The 23,090-nt window shown below is 37.3% G+C and overlaps 1 protein-coding gene across 3 annotated transcripts in view; it reads right to left on the bottom strand.

Annotated features, from left to right (window-relative positions):
* Positions 1-12,867: 12,867 nt before the first annotated feature.
* Positions 12,868-23,090, bottom strand: part of CEP135 (centrosomal protein 135) — a 69,513-nt gene continuing 59,290 nt past the window's right edge. The window contains exons 24-26 of one of the 3 annotated variants that reach the window (XM_047091320.1): positions 22,511-22,615; positions 19,932-20,045; positions 12,868-14,752 (exon numbers count right to left, since the gene is read on the bottom strand). In XM_047091320.1, the coding sequence (XP_046947276.1) occupies positions 19,943-20,045; positions 22,511-22,615 (208 nt within the window). In that variant the 3' untranslated portion in view covers positions 12,868-14,752; positions 19,932-19,942. The remainder of the gene's footprint in view (positions 14,753-19,931; positions 20,046-22,510; positions 22,616-23,090) is intronic. The other 2 variants (XM_047091319.1, XM_047091321.1) reach the window with 2 other exon arrangements.

The raw sequence follows: 23,090 nt of genomic DNA, 5'->3' as shown, positions 1-23,090 counted from the left end.
TGGCAGGGCTGGCTGATAACTCTCAACAAAATTCAGAGGCCTGCTTGCCAACTAAAGTTTCTTGGGACTGTATGGGCAGATTCACAATGTTCAATTCTTCTGGCTGTATCTCCAGCCACGCCCCAACAAAAAGGAGGTTGAGCATCTTGTGGGACTTTGGGGAACAGGAGATAGTGTGTGCCTCTACTGGGCATTCTATTTGGTCCTTTACATCAGCTAATTCACAAATCAGCATTCTTTGAGCGGGGCCCAAACCAATAGCAATGAATGCTTTCTTTGTCCCCTACAAAGAACCTACATTGCAGCCTGGCAAAAAAATCATATGGTCTGCCTGAATCAAGAAACTGCAGTGGCTGGCAATCTAACCTGCTTCTATATCTGTCATCCCTGTCCATGTGCTATGAGAACATAAACATTCATGTGAGCATGGCTGCTCTTGAGCCATTTTGTCATGCCTAATTGCCATCAGTGGCCACTCCCAAACATGGACTCTGCCTTGTATATGTACAAACGCACAGATAGGCACAATCTTTTTTTTTTAGTACAATCTTTTAAAAATCTGATTGCTACAAATTCATAGGCTTCTCCTGACTGCTGAGCCACTTATGTATGCCTATCAAGGCTGCAACTACTCAGTGACATAGCTCATGTTTCTTAAACAAACCAGTGTAATGATGATCTAAATCAAGTTTCAAAAGAACCCCTAAACTAGAGTGACTAAGTGACTCTTTGGGTTGTCTGTAGGGGGGAGAGATGGCCACAGCCTATCTCTCCATTGTGGATGAGGGTTGCTTTTTGGCTCATCTATTGCCCCATTAACAATATTACCAGAGATTAGCAGATCAGTCTACATTGCAGGACTCATAATGAATAACAGATTGACTTTAGACTACATCCTGGATGTCTAAAATAACACCCACTGATGCCCATATTTACTCAGAATCAGCTGTGTGTATAATCCTGGGAAGCATGATTGAGGTCAGTACTGCTGGTCAGCATCTTCCTGCTGCCTAGAATCTTATTGATATTAGCCTTAACTAATACTTTATGAGACAAATTGAACAGTTCTGGTCCCAGCCTCTTTTGGTCAGATTAAGCAGTGTGGCCATGGAGTGGCACGCTTATATAAGAACTTAAGGTCGGCCAAGAAGATATTGGGTCAAGCTGTAGATTATTTTTGGGAGAGGCTGCCATGGACTCTGAATATCCCTGTATATTCTTGTGGTGGGTATGCCAAGAATGCAAGGCCCTAACTGATCTTTACCCAGGACATTTTTCAGTATTGTGTTTGCAGTGAGCATTGTGTTTGCAGTGAGCAACATGGAGGGGTGTGGCAATGTCTCCTTCAGGGACAAAGAGCAGGATTACTTATTGCTTGTTATCAAGGAAATGGATTCCCTAAACTTAGCGTTCCTAGGCTGTGACATGAACCTCTGCATGTTGGTATTCATCTGGGCCCCACCACACTTTCCCCTTGGTGTTTGGGGGGCTAAGGAGAACCAGATCAGACATGATGCTTATGCTGCTTGCTGTGCTGTGAGTAATAAAGGCCTCAGTCTCTGACCCAGGAATCTCCTATTTTCTACCAGCATCTAGTAAACTGGGATATGTTAGCTTGTTAGCTAATAATTAAGGAAAAATATGATCCCACACACTTATATTTGACTATCTTTCAATTTCTTTAACACATATTGTTCTAGTTGAGCTCTATGTTATTTCTTGTACCAAATTTCAGCTTTTTTTATTTTCATGCACTAATTTCATACATTATATTAGCATATAACCATTCTTCATTCTTTTATTTTCTTGGACCTGATGTATTTGTAATTATTTTTCCCTTTTGTTTTGATTTTTGTATATTTTTCTTGGTAAGTTTTATTTCAAATAAAGTTTATTAATCAGTCCTTTTATAGATCCAACTCTTGGCTTGTTAATCTCAACTTTTGCAGTTGACATTACTGTTCTCTAACTCATTGTTTTCTATCCATCCTTATTTAGCTGTTATTTTGAGAAGGTGCAGAGAGCAAGGGTTGCTATTACTTTTTACCAATCTCTTATTTCTTGATTAACATATTTAAAGTTATAGTTTCCCTCTACTCCTACTTCAGCTGTGTCCCACAGTTTTGATTCTAGTGGTTTATTTATCAGTCTAAATTATTTCATCTTACGATTTTCATCTTTATTAAAGGATAATTTAGAAGGATAATTTTTAGTTTCCAAATACAATGAAGTTTTTCCTATCCTTTTATTATTTTCTATTATTTCTTTTTTAATTTAATTTTTAAAAACTTAAATCCAAATTAGTTAACATATAGTGTAATAATGATTCCAGGAATAAAATTTAGTGACTTATACACCCAGTGCTCATCCCAACAAGTGCCCATTGCTCAACCAGCTTATCCCCATACCCAACACCCCAGCAGCAACCCCCAGGTTGTTCTCTGTATTTAAGAGTTTCTTATGGTTTGTCACCCTCTCTGTTTTTATCTTATTTTTTCTTCCCTTCCCCTATGTTCATCTATTTTGTTTCTTAAATTCCACATATGAGTGAAATCATATACTTCTCTTTCTCAGACTGACTTATTTCACTTAGTGTAATACCCTCAAGTTCCATCCATGTTGCTGCAAATGGCAAGATTTCATTCTTTTTGATCACCAAATAATATTCCACTAATATATATACCACATCTTCTTTATCCATTCATCAGTTAATAGACATTTGGGCTCTTTCCACACTTTGGCTATTGTTGATAGCGCTGCTATAAGCATTGGAGTGCACATGCCCCTTCAAAACAGCATTCCTGTATCCTTTGAATACCTAGTAGTGCAATTTCTGGGTAGTAGGGTAGTTCTATTTTTAATTTTTTTGAGGAAACTCCATACTGTTTTTCAGAGTGGCTGCACCAATTTGCATTCCCACTAGCAGTGCAAAAAAGTTCCTCTTACTCTGCATCCTTGCCAAAATCTGTCGTTGCCTGAGTTGTTAATGTTAGCCATTCTGACAGGTGTGAAGTGGTATCTCATTGTGGTTTTAATTTGTATTTCCCTGATGATGAGTGATGTTGAGCATCTTTTCATGTGCCTGTTACCCATCTGGATGTCTTCTTTGGAAAAAAGTGTCTATTCATGTCTTTTGCCCATTTCTTCACTGGATTATTTGTTTTTTGGGTGTTGAGTTTGGTAAGTTCTTTATAGATTTTGGATTGGTCTATAGTTCTCTTTTTTAGTGGGGTCTTTGTTGTGTTTTGGAATTAAGGTAATGTTGGTCTCATAGAATGAGTTTGGAAGTTTTCCTTCCATTCCTATTTTTTTGGGAACAGCTTCAAAAGAATAGGTGTTAGCTCTTCTTTAAATGTTTGGTAGAATTCCCCTGGAAAGCCATCCACCCTAGACTCTTGTTTGTTGGGAGATTCTTGATTACTGATTCAATTTCTTTGCTGGTTACGGGTCTATTCAAATTGTCTATTTCTTCCCATTTCAGTTCTGGTAGTTTATATGTTTCTAGAAATTTGTCCATTTCTTCCAGATTGCCCAATTTGTTGGCATATAATTGCTCATAATATTCTCTTATTTGTTTGTATTTCTGTGGTGGTGATTGTGATCTCTCCTCTTTCATTTGTGGTTTTATTTATTGGGTCCTTTCCTTTTTCTTTTTGATCAAACTGGCTAGGGGTTTATCAATTTTGTTAATTATTTCAAAGCTCCTGGCTTCATTGGTCTGTTCTACTGTTGTTGTTGTTGTTTTCAATATCATTGATTTCTGCTCTAATCTTTATAATTTCCCTTCTTCTGCTGGTTTTGGGCTTTATTTTCTATGCTTTTTCCAGCTCTTTTAGGTGTAAGGTTAGGTTGTGTATTTGAGACCTTTCTTCCTTCTTTAGGAAGGCCTGGAAGGCTGTATACGTCCCTCTTATGACCGCCTTTGCTGCATCCCAGAGATTTTGGATTGCCGTGTTTTCATTTTCTTTGGCTTCCATGTACTATTTACTGTTCTCTTTAACTTCTTGGTTAGCCCATTCGTTTTTTAGTAGGATGTTCTTTAATCTCCAAGTACTCATGGTCTTTCCAAATTTTTTCTTGTGGTTGATTTTGAGTTTCATAGCACTGTGTATGAAAATATACAGGGTATGATCTTGATCTTTTTGTACTTGTGGAGGTATGATTTGTGACCCAGTATGTGATCTATTCTGGAGAATATTTCATGTGCACTCAAGAAGAATGTGTATTCTTCTCTTTAGGATGAAATATTCTGAATATATCTGTTAAGTTCATCCAGTTCAGTGTATCATTCAAAGCCATTGTTTCCTTCTTGATTTTCTTTTTGCATGATCTGTCCATTGTTGTAAGTGGGATATTGAAATCCCCTACTATTATGATATTATTATCAATGAGTTTCTCTATGTTTGTGATTAATTGGCTTATATATTTGGGTGTTTCACGTTGGAGGCATAAATATTTACAATTGTTAGATCTTCTTGGTGGATACACCCCTTAATTATGATATAACGCCCTTCTTCGTCTGTTACAGTATTTTAAAATCTAGTTTGTCTGATATAAGTATGTCTACTGCAGCTTTCTTTTGACGACTATTAGCATGATATATGGTTTTCCATCCCCTTACTTTCAATCTGCAGGTGTCTTTAGGTCTAATATTAGTCTTTTGTAAGTAGCATATAGATGGGTCTTGTTTTCTTATCCATTCTGATACCCTATGTCTTTTGATTGGAGCATTTAGTCCATTTACATTTAGAGTAAGTACTGAAAGGTACAAATTTAGTGCCATTGTGTTGCTTGTAGAGTTGGTGTTTCTGGTGATTTTCTCTGGTCCTTTCTAGTCTTTGTTGCATTTGGTCTTTTTGTTTTGTTTTATCTTTTCACCACTCAAAAAGTCCCCCTTAAAATTTCTTGCAGGGTTTAGTGGTCACGACTTCCTTTAGATTGTGTTTGTCTGAGAAACTCTTGATCTCTCCTTCTATTTTGAATGACAGCCTTGCTGGGTAAAGAATTCATGGCCACATATTTTTCTGATTCAGCACGTTGAATATATCCTTTCACTCCTTTCTCTTTGCCATGTTTCTGTGGATAGGTCTGCTGGGAACCTGATCTGTCTTCCCTTATAGGCCAAGGACTTTTATTCCCTTGCTGCTTTCATAATTCTTTCCTTTCTGTGTATTTTGAGAATTTGACTATGATATGCATTGGTGATGGTCGATTTTGTTAAATCTAATGGTAGTTCTGTGTGCTTCTTGGATTTTGATGTCTCTATCCTTGACCAGATTAGAAAAGTTTTCTGCTATAATTTGCTCACATAAACCTTCTGCCCCTTTCTCTCTTTATCTTCTGGGACTGCTATGATTCGAATGTTACTCCTTTTTAATAAATCACTGAGTTCTTCAAGTCTTGTACTGTGATCTTTTGCCTTTGTTTCCCTCTTTTTTTCTGCTTCATTATTTTCCATAATTTTACCTTCTATATTGCTGATTTGCTTCTCTGCTTCATCCATCCTTGCCATCATGGCATCCATTCGAGATTGCATCTCAGTTATAGCATTTCTTAATTTCAGCCTGACTAGATTTTATTTCTTTTATCTCTGCAGAAAGAGATTCTCTGGTGTATTCTATGCTTTTTTCAACCCCAGCTAGCATTCTTATTATCATGATTCTAAATTCTAGTTCAGACATCTTACTTATGTCTGTGTTGATTAAGTCCCTGGCTGACATTTCTTCCCGTTCTTTCTTTTGGGGTGAATTCCTTCATTTTGTCACTCTGGAGGAAGAAAAAAGTTAATAAAATTAAAAATTAAAATTAAAAAATTAAAAACAGGTGCGCCTAGGTGGCTCAGTCGGTTAAGCGGCTGACTTCGGCTTGGGTCATGATTTCGCCGTCCGTGGATTTGAGCCCCGTGTCGGGCTCTGTGCTAACAGCTTAGAGCCTGGAGCCTGTTTCGGATTCTGTGTCTCCCTCTCTCTGACCCTCCCCAGTTCATGCTCTGTTTCTCTCTGTCTCAAAAATAAATAAACGTTAAAAAATTTAAAAAAAAATTAGAAACAAAACAAAATATCAAATAAAGGAAGCTAGGACCTAGGTGTGCTTCATTCTGCTTGTTGAAAGAAGATTGATAGAACAGAGAAAAAAGGGAAAGGAAAGGGGAAAAAAGTTAAGAAAAAATTTAAAAATTAAAAAAATTATATAATAAAATAGAATAAAATAAAATAAAGAAATTGAAATAAAATAAAAATTTTTTAAAACTAAAAAATAAAGTCAAAACAATTTCTCTTTCTGTATCCAAGAAAGAGAAAGAAAGAAAGAAAAAGAAAACCATTTAAGCAAAAACATAAGCAAAGAAAACCAACAAATAAGTTGAACCAATAAATGGAATGTAACCTGAATGAAGTTATATCCGGTTTCCCCTAACTGAAACTATGAAACACTCTATAGTCCATACACTAAACAGGTGGAGTGACTTGTTCTGGTCTTCTTTGGAATGTTCTTGTAGGGCACAGTTGGGAAGGACTTGGTGTAAGGCTCCCTTCTCCACTAGGTGGAACTGCTTAACTTACTGGGGTGGATCAGTGTGCATGTACAGGAGAGGTGGAAATGGCTTCATCCAGTTCCCTAGTCTCTAGCATAGGAACTTTGTCTCTCCCTGACCATTGATCAAGCACCCCTCCTTTGTCTCAGGCCTCCATCCACTCCCTGCCTCTACCCTGTCTGTGTCCAAGCCATCAGCCTGCCAGACGGTACCTCCCTCCAGAGTTTTATCTCAGATGACGTTTTGTTCCAAAACCCTACACTTCAGAAACCCCTGTGGCCTGGACCCACACCGACTTTCTGGGGGGAGGGTCTCGCTGAGCAATCGCTGGGTGCCAGCTTGCCCCAGAAAATGTTTGTGGAATCATGCAGTAGTAGAGGTTCAGAGATTATGGCAAATCACAACACACAGCCGTTGCTAGGTTTCACCACATTCTGACATCTTTGTCCCAATACCAGCAAACATGGCTGCTCTCCTGGGTCTGCTGGGACCTTTGCCTGTGGGGAGGCTGTATGGCCTCTACCAGATGCATTCCAAGTAGGGAAACTGCTTCTCTCCATGTGGCACAGAAATCCCTCAGACCCTGCTGCTTGTTCCTGAGGATTTGCCCTACTCCCCACCAGAGCACTGCCAGGCACTAAACTCTGAAACTTCAGACTCTGCACTCCACTGTTTATAGAATCCTGGTGGTATTGAAACCCTTTCCTTTTTCCCCGTCAATGGTTTTGGGAAACAGAGTTCTTGTTCAGTCCCCTGCGAGTGTTTTCACTCTTTCTCTTTCTCTCCAGCTACTTTCCAGAGGAAGGCTTTTCTTGCATGATCCTGATGCACCTCTTCCTCTGTCCTCTTTCTGTAAAAACGGCTGTCGACCCTCCATGGCTTTTCTCTCTCCCCTAGTTCACCTCTCTCACTGAGTACCTGCCGAGATCTGTGGCTCAAATTATTCAGATCATTGAGTTAATCCCCAGATCAATTTCCTAAGTGTTCAAAATGGTTTGGTACTGATCTAGCTGCATTTCAGGGACAAGACAAGCTCAGGGTCTCCATGCTTCTCTGCCATCTACTCCTCCCTATTATTTTCTAATTTTATGCAACATGGTCAGAGAAATGATTTATATGATTTAATCCTTTTGAATTTGAGGCATCCTTTAAGGGCTAACATATGCTCTATTTTTAAATATGAGAAATGTGCTTGAAGAAAATGTGTATTTTGCTTGTTGGATGCGAACTTTTATATATGTACATATATATATATATATATATATATATATATATATACAGCTTGTATATATATATATATATACATTTGAAATGGCTGTACATTTATGTTCTATTGTTGTTCTTGTTCACCAGTCTATAACACCTTGCTTTTGTCTTTTTTTCTTTTCCCTAGAATTCTATCTAGTCAGATAAGATTAGTACTCTAGGGGCGCCTGGGTGGCGCAGTCGGTTAAGCGTCCGACTTCAGCCAGGTCACGATCTCGCGGTCCATGAGTTCGAGCCCCGCGTCGGGCTCTGGGCTGATGGCTCAGAGCCTGGAGCCTGTTTCCGATTCTGTGTCTCCCTCTCTCTGTGCCCCTCCCCCGTTCATGCTCTGTCTCTCTCTGTCCCAAAAATAAATAAACGTTGAAAAAAAAATTAAAAAAAAAAAAAAAAAGATGAGTACTCTAGTTTTCTCTTGGTTCCCATTTGCCTGATGAATCTTTCTCCTTTTATTTTCAAATTTTCTATGTATTTTTTTATTTCAAATTTATCTCTCTTGTGGCTGACATTCTGGTTCTTTTTAAAAATTTTTTTAATGTTTATTTATTTTTGAGAGAGAGAGAGAGAGAGACAGATCGTGAGTGAGGGAAAGGCAGGGAGAGGCTGAGAAACAAAATCCGAAGCCTGATCCAGGCTCTGAGCTGTCAACACAGAGCCCAATGCAGGGCTTGAACTCACAGTGAGATTATGACCTGAGCCAAAGTCGGATGCTTAACCACCTGAGCCATTCAGGTGCCCCTGACATAATGTTTTTTAAGATCCAATCTGACTCTGCCATTTAATTGAAGAATTTTATCCACTTACATTTATTTTGGCTACTCTTACATAAAGATTTACCCCTGCTATCTTTCAAATTTTCTAATATACTTTCTATAGAGATCATGTTTTCTTCTGCTGGTTTAAATATTAAATCACTTTAAAAATTGTATAAAAGTGAATTCACCATTACTAGTAATATGTCCACAAGCAAGTCTTGCCTGTGTCCTCATCTATGAGAATAAAGAATATGATTACCGTGGGAATTAAATGAGGTAACACATGTAAAATTCTCAGAATAGTGCCCAGGAAGAATAAAGTTCTAGAAAAGTGTTTTAGTATTATATCATTATGACAGTTGCTTTTGACTCATAGCTGTGTTGTTTCTCCTTGTTGATTTCAGTATTTGTATCTTCTCCCAATAACACAAATGTTTGGGGTGCCTGGGTGGCTCAGTCAGCTGAGCTTCCGACTTTGGCTCAGGTCATGATCTCACAGCTCGTGAGTTCAAGCTCCGCATTGAGCTCTGTGCTGACAGCTCAGAGCCTGGAGCCTGCTTCTGATTCTGTGTCTCCCTCTCTTTCTGCCCCTCCCCCACTCGTGCCACATCCTCTCTCTCAAAAATAAATATTGAAAATCTTTTTAAAAAACACAAATATTTTACCTTTTCTCATGTTTTTATTGTCTTTCTTCTTCCTATCTAGCATGTTGGTATTATCCAGATCCTAGAAATTTTGGTCTGAATTTTTATAGGTTCCCTCCCTCCCTTTTCTCCTTTCTTCCTTCCTTCTTTCCTTCCTTCCTTCCATCCTTTCTTCCTTCCTCCCACCCCCTTCCTTCTCTTTTTATTAACATAATAGACTGTACTAAAATATTTGATTAATTCACAAATCTCTTGCAGTATCTCCTATACTTACTTCTCTAATTGATTCCTTCCTCCAAAAGTGTTTCAACAGCTAGTTAAAAGTTTCAAAATTATTTCTTTCAGAATTCTAAAAATAATATGTGATGCTTGGCTCTAGTGTAGCTATTGAGAAATTTGATGCTGTCTTAGTCTGTTTGGATTGCTATTGCAATATGCCATAGACTGGGTAGCTTATAAAAAAATTGAAATTTACTCCTCACAGTTCTGGAGGCTGGATGTTCAAGATGAAGGTGCCAACACAGTTGGGTTCTTTGGGGTTTTACACTACCAACTTCTTGTTGTGTCCTCACATGTCAGAGAGGGTGAGAGAGCTCTGTGAGGTTAGTTTTAACAAGGGCACTAATCCCATTCACTAGGGCTTCACCCTCATGACTTAATTACCTCCCAAAGACCCTACCTCCTAACATCATTACATTGGGGAGTAGGGTTTTCACATAGGAATTTGGTGTCGGTGGGGCGGGGGGGGGCACATTCAGTCCTTAAGAGATGTAAATTTTTGATCCTTGTTCCTTTTCAGGTGACCTGTTTCTCTCTGAGCCTTTTAAAATTTGTTTCCTTGTCTTTATTTATTAAAAAAATTTTTTTTACTTGAGAGACAGAGAGAGAGAGAGAGAGAGAGTGGGGGACTGGGACAGAGAGAGAGAATCTTAAGCAAGCTCCATGCTCAGCATGGAGCTCGATGCAGGGCTTGATCCCATGACTCTGGGATCATGACCTGAGACCAATTCAAGACAGACACAATTGATTGAGCTACTCAGGTGCCTCAAAAGATTTTATTATTTTTTTAAGTTTATTTTTGAGAGAGAGTGTGTGTGTAAGCATGGGAGGGGCAGGGCGGGGGGGAGGAGAGAGAGAGAGAGACTGAGAATCCCAAACAGGCTCTGTGCTGTCAGCATGGAACCCAGCTTGGGGCTTGCGCCCATGAATCATGAGATCACGACCTGAGCTGAAATCAAGAGTTGGACACTTAAATGACTGAGCCACCCAGGCACTGAAAAAGATTTTAAGTAGTCTCTACACCTAATGTGAGGCTTAAACTCACAAACCTGAGATCAAGAGTCGCATGCTCTACCAACTGAGCCAGCCAGGTGCCCCTCTTCCCTTGTCTTTAATATTGTGTCTAGATGTGGGTTTTCCCCTTCCTTTCTACTTGGCTTTTTCTGAGCCCACTTATTTTTTTAATGTTTATTTATTTTTGAGAGAGCAAGTGAGCGAGAGAGTAAGCATGAGTAGGAGAAGAGCAGAGAGAGAAGGGGAGACACAGAATCTGAAGCAGGCTCCAGGCTCTGAGCTGTCAGTACAGAGCCAGATGTGGGGCTCGAACTCACGAACCAGGAGATTATGACCTGGGCGCTTAAGTTGGACGCTTAACTGACAGAGCCACCTAGGCTCCCCTTTCTGAGCCCTTTTAATAAAGACCTCAGACTGTACCCTTTGATTTGGTGACATTTATCTCCATTATTCCTTAAAATATTTTTTGCACTCCTAATATTTCTCTCTTGTGAGGCTCAGTATTACCTGGATCTTGGCATTCCTACACATACCCTCCATAATGCTTTTCTTTTACACATTCAATCTCTTTTTCTGATGCCTTCCGGAAGAAGTCCTTAATCTCATCTTCAAATGCACTTAGTTTAAAGCTATGTCTGTATCGAATCCTTCCTCAAAGGAAGATAGCAGCAGTATCAAATAAGAACAAAATATAACAAAAAGCACTAACAAGAAATATTAAGTGTGAAAAAGGAAATAAAGAACACATGGAAGTTGGTACCTTGACAAAAAATGGTTTGGAGTAATGCGAATAAAGCATCATTGGGATTGTTCAAGAAGGAAAGGTGGTGATGAAGTGAGTATAGATTAACACTTGTTAAGGATTTTTTGTTCTACAGGGTGTAAAAAAAATGGAATGGTCAGGTCTGGCAGGGTTTAAAAATGGGAAATTAAAGGGATGCCTGGGTGACTCAGTCAGTTAAGCATCTGACTCTGGATTTCGGTGCAGGTCATGATCTCACGGTCATGAGATTGAGCCCTGTGTTGAGCCCCACTTCAGGCTCCGTGTTGGATGTGGAGTGTGCTTGATTCTCTCTCCTCCTTCTGCCCCTCCCCTGCTCACGTTCTTTCTCTCATGCATGGGAGGTATGCATGCAAGTGGGAACAAGCCAAGTGAGCAAAAATGACTCAGGAAATGTGGTGTTAATTATAGAATCTTTTGACTAGTAGAAAGAATGAATACTGGTTATAACTAGATAAAATAGCTAGACGGTAGAGATGGTTCATGTTATAAGAGGGAAGGAAGTTCTACGGATACAGATGTATTGTTAATAGATTTGAAGGGTGAGAAAGTTTCCCTAGTGTTTCCATTTTCTCAGTGAAAGAAGAAACAACCTGAGAGCAAGAAAGAGAGGGATTGAAGGTCTGAATAAAGAGGTGTGAAATGCTTGTTGGGGAGAGGTTAAGTGTGAATTGACCAGGAAAATGTATAGGATCCTCACACAATGCTGTGGGACCTTGATTTTCAGGGTCATAAATTTCAAGTGAAATTGGAACCAGTATGGCTGGTTTTTTCTCTATCCCTGTTCAGCTGCTTAGGTACAGATGCAGCATAGTTGAAGTAGTTGGATACAAACAAGATTTGAGTTTTCAGTTTAGAGGGACAAGAGAATTAATGTATATGCAAAGAAAATGAAGCCTATGCAAGATAGAGGAAAGTGAGGGACTTATAGACAAAGAATAGGGGAGAGAATCAATTGTCTGGAGATCCTAGTTGAGTCAAAGGATTGGTTAGGCATGACTGAGTGACCTAGAAAGAGGTGTGAGTAGCATGCTAGAAGCTGAGGTTTTTGGAGGTAATAAGATCTACAGCAGTGTTTTCAAGCTATAGGTTGAGTCCCATTAGTAGGTCAGTTTGGTGGATCAGTTTCTAAATTAGCACTTTAAATCCGCTACACATTAGAATCATCTAGAGAACCTAAAATTAAAAATTAAAATGCCCACACCTAATTCCCAGAGATTCTGATTTGGACAAGTGTAGGGTTCAGAAATCAGTTTTTCATTAAAACTGTCCAGGTAACACCAATGCAGGCCTGGTCAATAACCACTGTTCCAAGATAGTGAAATTAAAAAGACTGATGATAGAATAAAAGACAGTAAATCTTCTAAGAATTGGGGAGAGGGGGAGATCAGATGTGTGGTAAGTTGTAATAAGGTGATGTGGCAGGTGGCATAGTCAATGTAGTTAAGGTTCTCAACACAGAGCATATGAAAGAAAAATGTAAACACATACACAAGCCTGTTCAATCATTTTGTACATGGATTTCAAACAGAAACTTTGACTTCATTTCTTGAACTGGAAATAAATCAAAACCATTAAAAAAAAAGTATCTCACACATTAAGTACAAGGATTTACCCAAATCCTACCATGATAAAGTTTGAATTGTTTAGAGTTAAGATTATTGCTAAAATGTAAGAAAAAACTATTTGTAAGAGAAAATAAATTGACTAGAAAGTTTAATGGAATATCTATGTCAAGCATAATTTAAAAATTTTTAAAACAAATTAAAAACATCTACAAATGGTGAGAACATTCAGTATTTTAAGATAAAACTAATTTAGGAAAATTGTAGTAATATGGTTAAGAAAATAATTATGGCAAGCTACACATTTTTAAATTATGAAAAACATTAAAAATAAAATATCTAATAAAATAGGCCTTGCTATTGCTTTGGGGGAAAAGGTGGGACTATTTTTTATTTTATTTACATATGTTTATTAAAAGATTTTCCATATGACATTGCAAATTAGTCCCATTTCTCTTGTATTTTGCTACATGAATTCACACAAAGGAGATGGAATACATAAAATTACAAATATGGTAGAAAAATAAACCACATCACACCCAAATACACAGTGAATTATTGCAAATGGCATATACCATATCCCAGACATATAAGGCATATTAGTTTTAGAAAAGAGCAATGCCACCCCCAGGTACACACAAACACACATACACAAATTCCATTGTATTAAAACCACAAGAGGAAACAAACTATCATAAGCAACTGGTCTTCCACTTTCTTATGTTCGTTCTTAAGTTCTTCTTTTTCAATCATAATGAAACCTACCAAGAAAAGGATTTTCTCCAAATGTGTATGGTTCAAACACGATTAGTTTTTGAATCTGACATTCTATTTTGTACTTCTGTTCTTTTATTAATGTGTGTATATATATACATATTTAGATATATCTAAATTCCTTAAAACTACAACCTTGAAAATTAATTGTAAAAAGTTGTTTTCTATTTACATGCCACAGTTCAGTGTTTACATACTATTCTGTAAGACTAATAAATTACAACACACAAGTTTAGAAGCAAAAACTGGTATTATTGAATGTATACTGGCATTTTAACAAAATCTTTTACTATATTTACCGCATATACTTTTATGGTCTGAATTTTTTTCTTAATACAGGGAGGAATTTTATTTACTGAAAAAGTGTCCCAAATTTCTGTTCTATTGTTTTACAAAATTCTGAATGTGGCTTTTAGTTTGATTTTGATAGAATTTGTATTAAGTGAAGAGTCCATGTGATAACCAAAATAATAAAATATTGCATGTAATATATAAATGTATCTTTCCCATCACAGTTCTTCAAGTTGACAATAACAAATGATATACGGTAATTATTATTTTATCAAGACCTCTGTTATTGTGAAAATAGACCTGAATATATTACCCTTGATGATAGATAGCAAATTGGTGAACAATTAATTTTACATTTAGAAGAAAAAGTGTGACAGCACAGCATCAAGATTGATAATCCTATATGAATGTATTAAAGATATGGGTTATAAACACAGGCATGAAAACTGAAAACACTTTGAAAATAAGTATTGTAAGAATATTTATATACACATATCATGGCTCATTATGAAAAAGATTATTAAAGCATAATGTGAACAATACATTATATTAATTCACAGTATAAACACACACTTTGAGGAGCAATTTAAGTGAGGAATAATATAAGTATAGATATAACATTAGTTAGCACTATTAATACATATTTTGTTCTGTCATATATATAAAAATATACACATAGATATGGCTCTTTTAAACCAAAATTTTTATATAAATATTCACTGATTTAAATAAAAGTTGACAGAGGTAGAATTTGTGTCAATGTTCATGATTTTCAAGAACAAGTACTTCAAATATTTCATTACTGTTCTGTCCTTTAAAAAATCCACAGAGGTAACTCATTGAAAGCCACCATTCTGAAAAAGGGGGGACAGGAAAGGGGAGTTAAGAGAAAAACGATAAACAAAAATTACTTGGTAAATTCACAAAAAACTAAGAGACTGTTTTCAGTTTTAACCAAAATTATAATCTCTAATAAAGCCTTTGCCCATAATCAAGTTATAGTTAACAGCTCTATACTTCAAAATATATTCCCCTCAGACCACCCAAGCACATCAAAGTATATGAGGACTAAATGAATGATACAGAGTGAAAAGAAAGGGGTAACACAGGATGTTAACTGAGAAAAATTACTCAAAATGAGGAATAATATGATGTCTAAGTTAATGTATAAGTACTGTAAATTGTGTCTGAGTCTTAAAACAGCATATTATGGACAAATATTTTTTACCTTATGTGCTATCTAATCACCACCCCAATTAAAACACACACACACGGGGCGCCTGGGTGGCGCAGTCGGTTAAGCGTCCGACTTCAGCCAGGTCACGATCTCGCGGTCTGTGAGTTCGAGCCCCGCGTCGGGCTCTGGGCTGATGGCTCAGAGCCTGGAGCCTGTTTCCGATTCTGTGTCTCCCTCTCTCTCTGCCCCTCCCCTGTTCATGCTCTGTCTCTCTCTGTCCCAAAAATAAATAAACGTTGAAAAAAAAAATTAAAAACACACACACACACACACACACACACACACACACACACACTAAAATATGAAAAATTCCACAATGGAAACATGTGATGAACTGATAACTATTTTATTTATTTAAATAAAAAAAATTTTTAATGTTTATTTTTGAGACAGAGAGAGACAGCACAAGCTGGGGAAAGGCAGAGAGAGAGGAGACACAGAATCAAGCAGGCTCCAGGCTCTGAGCTGTCAGCCCAGAGTCCCATGCGGGGCTCAAACCCATGAACTGTGAGATCATGACCTGAGCCAAAGTTGGACGCTCAACCGACTGAGCCACCCAGGCACCTGATAACTATTTTAAAATGGCATTTTTGAGGAGCACGTGGCTGGATCCATTTAGTGGAGCATGTGATTCTTGATCTCGGGGTCCTGGTTTCAAGCCCCACATTGGGCATAGTGATTACTTAAAAAATAAAACAAAAAATAAATCATCTCTTGTAAAATTCCAAATGTAAATACTATCTCCTGGCAGAAGGAAAGAAAAGGAGAAAGGAAAGGAGAAAGGAAAGGAGAAAGGAAAAAAAAAAAAAAAAGAAAAGAAAAATAAAAAGAATAAAATGGCATTTTGAAAATACTTTTAATGATTAGATGCTCTCAACAATTTATTAAGGGGAAAAACCCCAAAGAACAGAACAAAACAAAATATAAGATAGGATAAAAAATTATTTTGAGTATGATCTCTATTACAATTATATATGTATGTCTATGAATGTGTGTGTATATTTATTACAAATCAAACAAGAAGGAAGTATATACCAAAATGCTAATTGATATTTTCTCTGGGTTATAGGATTAAAAGTGATTTTGACTTGAACATACATTTTCACAACAGCCAAGAGATAGGAGGAACCCAAGTATCTACCAACTCATAAATGGTATATTCATACAGTGGAATATTGTTTAGCACCAAAAAAGAAAGAAATTCTGACACATGCTCCAATATGGATGAACCCTGAAAGCACTGTAAGTCACAAGGACAAACACTGTATAGTTCCAATTATATGAGTTAAACAGAGTAGTCAAATTCACAGAGACAGAAATTGTAATGGCAGTTGCCAGGAGCTGTGGGGAGGGGAGACTGGGAGTTAATGTTTATTTCATGGGTAGAGTTTCAGTTGAGGAAGATAAAAAAGTTCTGGAGATGGATGAAGGACATTATTTTTTCACAATAATGTGAATGTACTAATTGTCAGAGAAATGTGGACTTAAAAATAGTTAGAATGATAAATTTGATGTTATGTATATTTTACCACAAAAAAAAAAAAGTTTAAAAAACTGATTTGGGGGGGCACCTGGGTGGCTCAGTCGGTTAAGCGTCTGACTTCGGCTCAGGTCATGATCTCACAGTCAGTGAGTTCGGGTCCCGCATTGGGCTCTGTGCTGACAGCTCAGAGCCTGGATGAAGCCTGTTTCAGATTCTGTGTCTCCCTCTCTCTCTGTTCCTCCCCCACTCACGCTCTCTCTCTCTCTCTCTCTCTCAAAGATGAATAAAGGTTAAAAAAAAATTTTTTTTTTAAAGTAATTTTGGTGTCCTTCTTTATATTTTTATATTTTATGTTTTCTCGCTGAGGATGTACTAGTTAAACACAGAATTACTATATGACCCAGAAACTCTACTCTTAGTTACTCCCAGAAGATTTGAAAACAGGTACTTGAACACCAATGTTCATAGCAGCATTATTCACAATAGCTAGAAGGTGAAAACGACCCAGGTGTCCATCAACTGATGAGCGGACAAACAAAATGTGGCATAAACACACAAAGGAGTATTATTCAGTAAAAAAAGAAACAAATTGTTTCAACATATGAGTCCTGAAAACATTATGCTAAGTAAAACGAGCCTGACACAAAAGGACAAATCTAGTATGATTTCACTTATATGAAAAGCTAGAATGGGCAAGAGACAGAAAAGTAGATTAGAGACTTTCAGGGCCTGGGGAGGTAGACAGGGGACTGAAGAATTATGGCCTAAAGGATATAGAGTTTCTGTCTGGAGTGATGAAAAAATTTTGGAAATAGTGGTTTTGGTTGTACAACATTATGAATTTAATGCCACTGAGTTGCACACTTTAAAAACAGTTAAGATAGCAAAGTTCATGTTACATATATTTTATCACAATTAAAAAGTGTTCTAATTTGGGGGGTCTGGCTGGCTCACTTGGTGGAGCATGTGACTGCTGATCTCAGGGTTGTGAGTTTGAGCTGCATGTTGGACATAGAGATTATTTTTAAAAAAATGTTTAAAACAAACAAAACAGAAAGTTTTCTAAATAATCACAGCTTTAGAGATTGCTAAATCCAGCATGTTCTAAATCAGTGGTTCTGAAAGTATAATATGGGTATCTCTGGAGTCTCCAAGACCTTTTTTGAGCATCTATAAGGTAAAGCCTATTTTCTTTTTTTTTTTTTTAAGCCTATTTTCATAAAACCAAAGAATTATTTGTTTTTTTCACTCTTATTCTCTCACAGGTACACAGCAGAGTTTTCCAGAGGCTACATAGTGTGAAAAGCCAGGTAGTAAATATTTTAGATTTGTGGGCCACGGGGTCTCTGTCACAACTACTCAATTCCACCTCTGTAGGAAAGCAGTCTTAGACAATGTGTAAACAAACAGGTGTGGCTATGCTAGATTTACAAAAATAGGCAGTGGAGTGGATTTGGCCCACAGACTTTAGTTTACCAATCTCTGGTCTAAAATGCAGCTGTGAATCCAGTATGAGAAAATGTATGTGTCACAACTGTTACAAGGCTTTATAACGAGAAGCTGAACCTCCATCTAATCACATTCAAATTAATGCAGCAGCTTAGAAGTTGTGAGGACACAGTGATTGTAGCCAGCACTGAGAAGGAGTCCTCAAAGTGAAAGAGGAAAATGCATGTTTTAGTCAAACAAACACACACAAAAGAAAAGTACAGCAATCAGGACTCATTTAAACCTACGCCCTACAAATACCAATAAAACCTGGCGGATCAGTATGTCAAAACACACTACATAATTAATGTTCATAATGAGAATTCTGAGTCATTGAGGAAATGCTTAATTATCTTCTATATGCTTCTACTTAAAATAAGGCAAAGAAATGCATATTTTTAAAAAAGAATGACTTTACTATTTCTGTCAGCAAGCCTGCATTTTGCGGTCAACCTACCTTTCAAGCCCTGGTCCTGCAGGACTTCTTTCCCATTCATTCCCATCTCCAATCAATCAGCACATCCCTTTGACCCTTCTTCTGTTAAATGTGTCCTACCTCTTTACAACCACTTTGCTCTGTCTACTCAAGCTTGAATATATGCATGTCCAGTGACCCAACAACTTCACTCCTACGTGTATACTCAAAAGAAATGCACACATCTGGTCACCAACACACAGGTACTAGAATAGAATGTTCATCGTTAACTCTACAATAGCCCAAACTGGAAATTACCAAATGCCCATCAACAATAAAATGGGTAAATGGACTGTGGGGAGTTCATGCAATGTAATACTATGCAGCAACAAGACTGAACAACCTACAAGAACACACACCAGTATGAATGAATCTCACAGATGTACTGTGGAGGAAAACAAGCCAGAAATGTAAGATTTCGTTTAAAAAGTGTCCAAAAACAGGCAAAAGAAATCTATGTTTTTAATAGGCAGAATAGTTACTTCTGGAGCAGGGCTTATAAGCAGGAGAGAGCCCAAGAGGGATGTGTTTTGTTTCTTGATCTGGGTGTAGGTTATTCACAGGTGTATTCAGTTTGTGAAAACTCACTGAGCTGTATGCTAGGATATGGCACTTTTCTATATATATGTCATTTGTTTTTAAAATTTGTCCTAGCTTTCAACATTATTCCACAGATCCTGAACTGAATATACTGTTCCTCTCATAGCTCTTTCTGGTCTCTGCCTCTCATTTCTATCTTCCCCAATATGGCCCAAATATAGTTATGAAGTTAATCCACCATCTTAATTCCTCCCTTGTACCCATATTATACACAGAAGCACCTTCAACGGCTCCCCTTGACTTACAGAGATAAGACTACAGCCTCTAGTTGAGCCTCACATTCAATATACCCTCTGTGTCCCACCCTGCCTGCCATGCCTTTCTCCCTCATTATTCCCCGACAACCTGCCATTCCTGTCAGATTGAGTCTACTGTGTCATGTGCATTCCCATTTGTACACTGCTGTCTATACTTTTACCACCTGTTATTTGTATGTTGAATTTGGCACTTCATCAAGTGCTACTGTGTGATATCCTGTCATTTAATATTTTGTTGTGGATGCCTTTTCTTCTTTAATTGAGGTATAATCTACATACATTAAAATGCGTGGACTGTTAACGTTCAGGTCAATGAGTTTTTACAATTGTATATACCCGTGCAGCCATCACCAAGACGCAGAACCCTTCATTACTTCACAAAATTGCCCTGATCACCTTTGTAGGCAAGCTCCCCTCCCTCCACACTGAAAACTACTTTCTGAATTTTTATAATTACAGATTAGTTTTGCTTGTCCTAGTGCTGCATACTTACCTTTACGATAATTAACAGCTTATATGTTCAGGAGAATGTAAAGGAGACCTCAGAGTTGAACTAAGGGGTGGTGTGGGAAGACCATGTCGACGCATCTCTTGGATTGCTCTTTCTCTGTCAGTAAAGATCAAGGAAGAGATTATACAATTAAGTGGTATACAAAATATATGATGTTGTGATTTTTACTGATTAAGTAATTTCTCCTCAATTAACTAATGAGTATTTCTACTAAATTTAAATCCAATGTCCTTATAATTTTTAAGTAGTGAGTAAAAGATTTCAATTAAAGGAATATGTACTATAAGAGGTTGTTCAAAGCCCCTCTGAATACAGATTTGCAAAGTTGGCTCCCACCTCTGCCCCTTCCTTTCCCACCTCTTCTTGAACATAAATCTAGCTTCTTCCTTCTTCCTAAAAACTCCCAATGTCAGAAGTGAAATAACCCTTTTCTCTACTACACCCTCCTCCCCTGTGTCTGGGTCAGCTCCACAAAGCATGGTGACTGTGTTTCTACTTCTTTTGTGGGCTATTCAGGGTCTCTGGCCTAGACTTTCTGCATTTTACTCCTCAGTATCCAAGATTTCTACTTAGTTGGGTATTTCACAAACTATTTTTTCATTATGATCCCCCTTAAAGAAACTTTTTAAGATATTCCCTCCCCCCAAATTATCCACTCTTCCCAATGAAATTTTAACATATAGATATGTTATTTATGTATTGAGGTCCTCTGGCAGGTTACGAGTCATTGTAATACCTAAAGTTTTTTTGCCACTCCCTCAACCCCCAAGAACCAATATTGTTCCCTGGGGTGGCGATAATGGCACTTTAAGAATGCATAACCTAGTTGGATGATAAGGAAAAGGAGATGTCCTGTTGGCCTACGTTTCTTCGGGGACCAGGAACAAGGGAAAAAGAGGAATTAAGGGGGTCTTATAGCCCTAGGCAGTAGGACCCCCCTTGGACTGAAGAGAATTTAAGTTATCATTAAGAAATAGAAATCATGTATGTACAGTTTAGCACACTGAGAAACGAAATCTTCTCAATTACGAGAAATTAGTAACACTGATTTTATGTATTGATGCTTTTCTTCATTTCTCAGGCTTCCTTTCTCTTTGAAATCATAAATATTGATTTCCTAGCAAATTTTGTCTATACTACAAATGGCATATCTTTCAAAAGTTTTGATGCAAATAGAAAATAAGAGAAATAAAAAAACTGACCCGATAAGTAGCAATTTGACCACTATTTGAGTATGAAATCTCAGGAATGTTTATGTCTATGGTATTAATAGAGCAAGAAAGAGTAATGAAAGAAAAGTAACTTGACAACTGATTTGCAAATTAGACTTCAATTTTAGCTGTGAAAGCAAGTTTCATCCCTGTTTGTGGCACTTGGAGATTAAGGTTTTCAATATACAAAGCAAATTAACTGAAATAAAAGTGAGTATGAAAATTAGAAAACTACTAAGCGGTAGGGAATATACTGTATATAAGAGCATGGGGTTTAAAATTAAACAGATCTGTTTTTATTTCAAAATTTTATTTATCTTTTTAATTCACATTTAGTTAACATAAAATGCTTTGTTAGTTTCAGGTGTATAAGATATATTTTTAGTTTTGGCTCTGCCATTTATTATTTGTGTGACTTCAGTTTCCTGTAATATATGCATAATAATAGATTATTAGTAGCATTAATCAGATATGTATGTGGTATCTGGCACATACTTATCAATTGCTCTTATGATCATCATCACTTTTGTGATGATCTGTATTTTGAGTTTCCTATTGGACCACATTGTGCTTTTTTTTTAATTTTTATTTTTTTAATGTTTATTTATTTCTGAGACAGAGAGAGACAGAGCATGAGTAGGGGAGGGGCAGAAAGAGAGGGAGACACAGAATCAGAAGCAGGCTCCAGGCTCTGAGCTGTCAGTGCAGAGCCCGATGCGGGGCTTGAACCCACAAACTGCAAGATCACAACCTCAGCCAGAGTCAGATACTTAACCGACTGAGCCACCCAGCAACTCCAGTTTAGGGTCTTGTAGCATCCTTACTCGCCTGTTGATTCCCTATTATATTCTTTCAAATAATGCCCTGATTTTGCCCTGAGAAATGCTATAGAAAACATGTAGACAATATTTGCTACTTTATTTACTGTAAGGATATTATCTCCCACAACACTTTTGACTTTTTAGGAAGAAATATCAGAAGAAGTTTATTTATTTTTTTAATTTTTTTTTTTAACGTTTATTTATTTTTGAGACAGGGAGAGACAGAGCATGAACAGGGGAGGGTCAGAGAGAGGGAGATATGAAGCAGGCTATTCACAGAATATGAAGCAGGCTCCAGGCTCTGAGCTGTCAGCACAGAGCCCGACGCAGGGCTAGAACTCACGGACCACAAGATCATGACCTGAGCCGAAGTCGGCTGCCTAACCGACTGAGCCACCCAGGCGCCCCAGAAGAAGTTTATTTTTGTATGAACACTGAAAGAAAGTTGGCTATTTTTAAGTCCTATTAAATCTTTTTTGGGACAAGGAATAAATAAAAACACTGTCCAATGCTCAAATCTTTTTCTTACCGTTCATATCTTTCAGTTGAAATCTGCCTTTTCATAGAATCATGATCGGTTTGTAACTGTGTCACTTTAGCCCGAAGCATGGTGTTTTCCCGGCCTAGACTAGTTCTTAAAAATAAAATTTAAAAATAAATAAATAAATAACAAATATGTTGTTTTGTAGAGTCTAGTGCTATGGAGTTTTGTTTTTGCTAGTAATAAATACAAATGGAGGTGATAATTAGGACAAGAAAAGAAAAGAACAAGTCTTTTTAACACTACTTTTCTCAACTTCAGGAGCTTCTATCACTAAGTTTTCTTTTGTTCATTCATTCATTCATCTTATTTATTTAACAAACAGTTAAACTAAACTTCCAGTATGTGCTAGGCACTGTAGCAATGCTGGAAATACAAATTTGAATAAGACATGAATTATAACATCAAGATGTAAAGTATCTTCATTGGCTCTTTCTGGACTCTTGCCTCAGAAAGACAAATATTATTAACTTCTTTTAAAACTTAACTATTCTACTTGTACTATGTACTCCAGATTTTCTCCCCTCTTCCATCAAATATGTCCAAATCTGCCCGTCTAATAGACACT

This window comes from Lynx rufus, unplaced genomic scaffold (assembly GCF_022079265.1).
Source record: "Lynx rufus isolate CCGP_SWC_20201006 ecotype Redwood Valley unplaced genomic scaffold, mLynRuf1.p SCAF_3, whole genome shotgun sequence".
In the NCBI taxonomy this organism is placed as follows: Eukaryota; Metazoa; Chordata; class Mammalia; order Carnivora; family Felidae; genus Lynx; species Lynx rufus.
The sequence above is the reverse complement of the archived record's forward strand: the minus strand, read 5'-3'. Positions and strand labels throughout refer to the sequence as shown.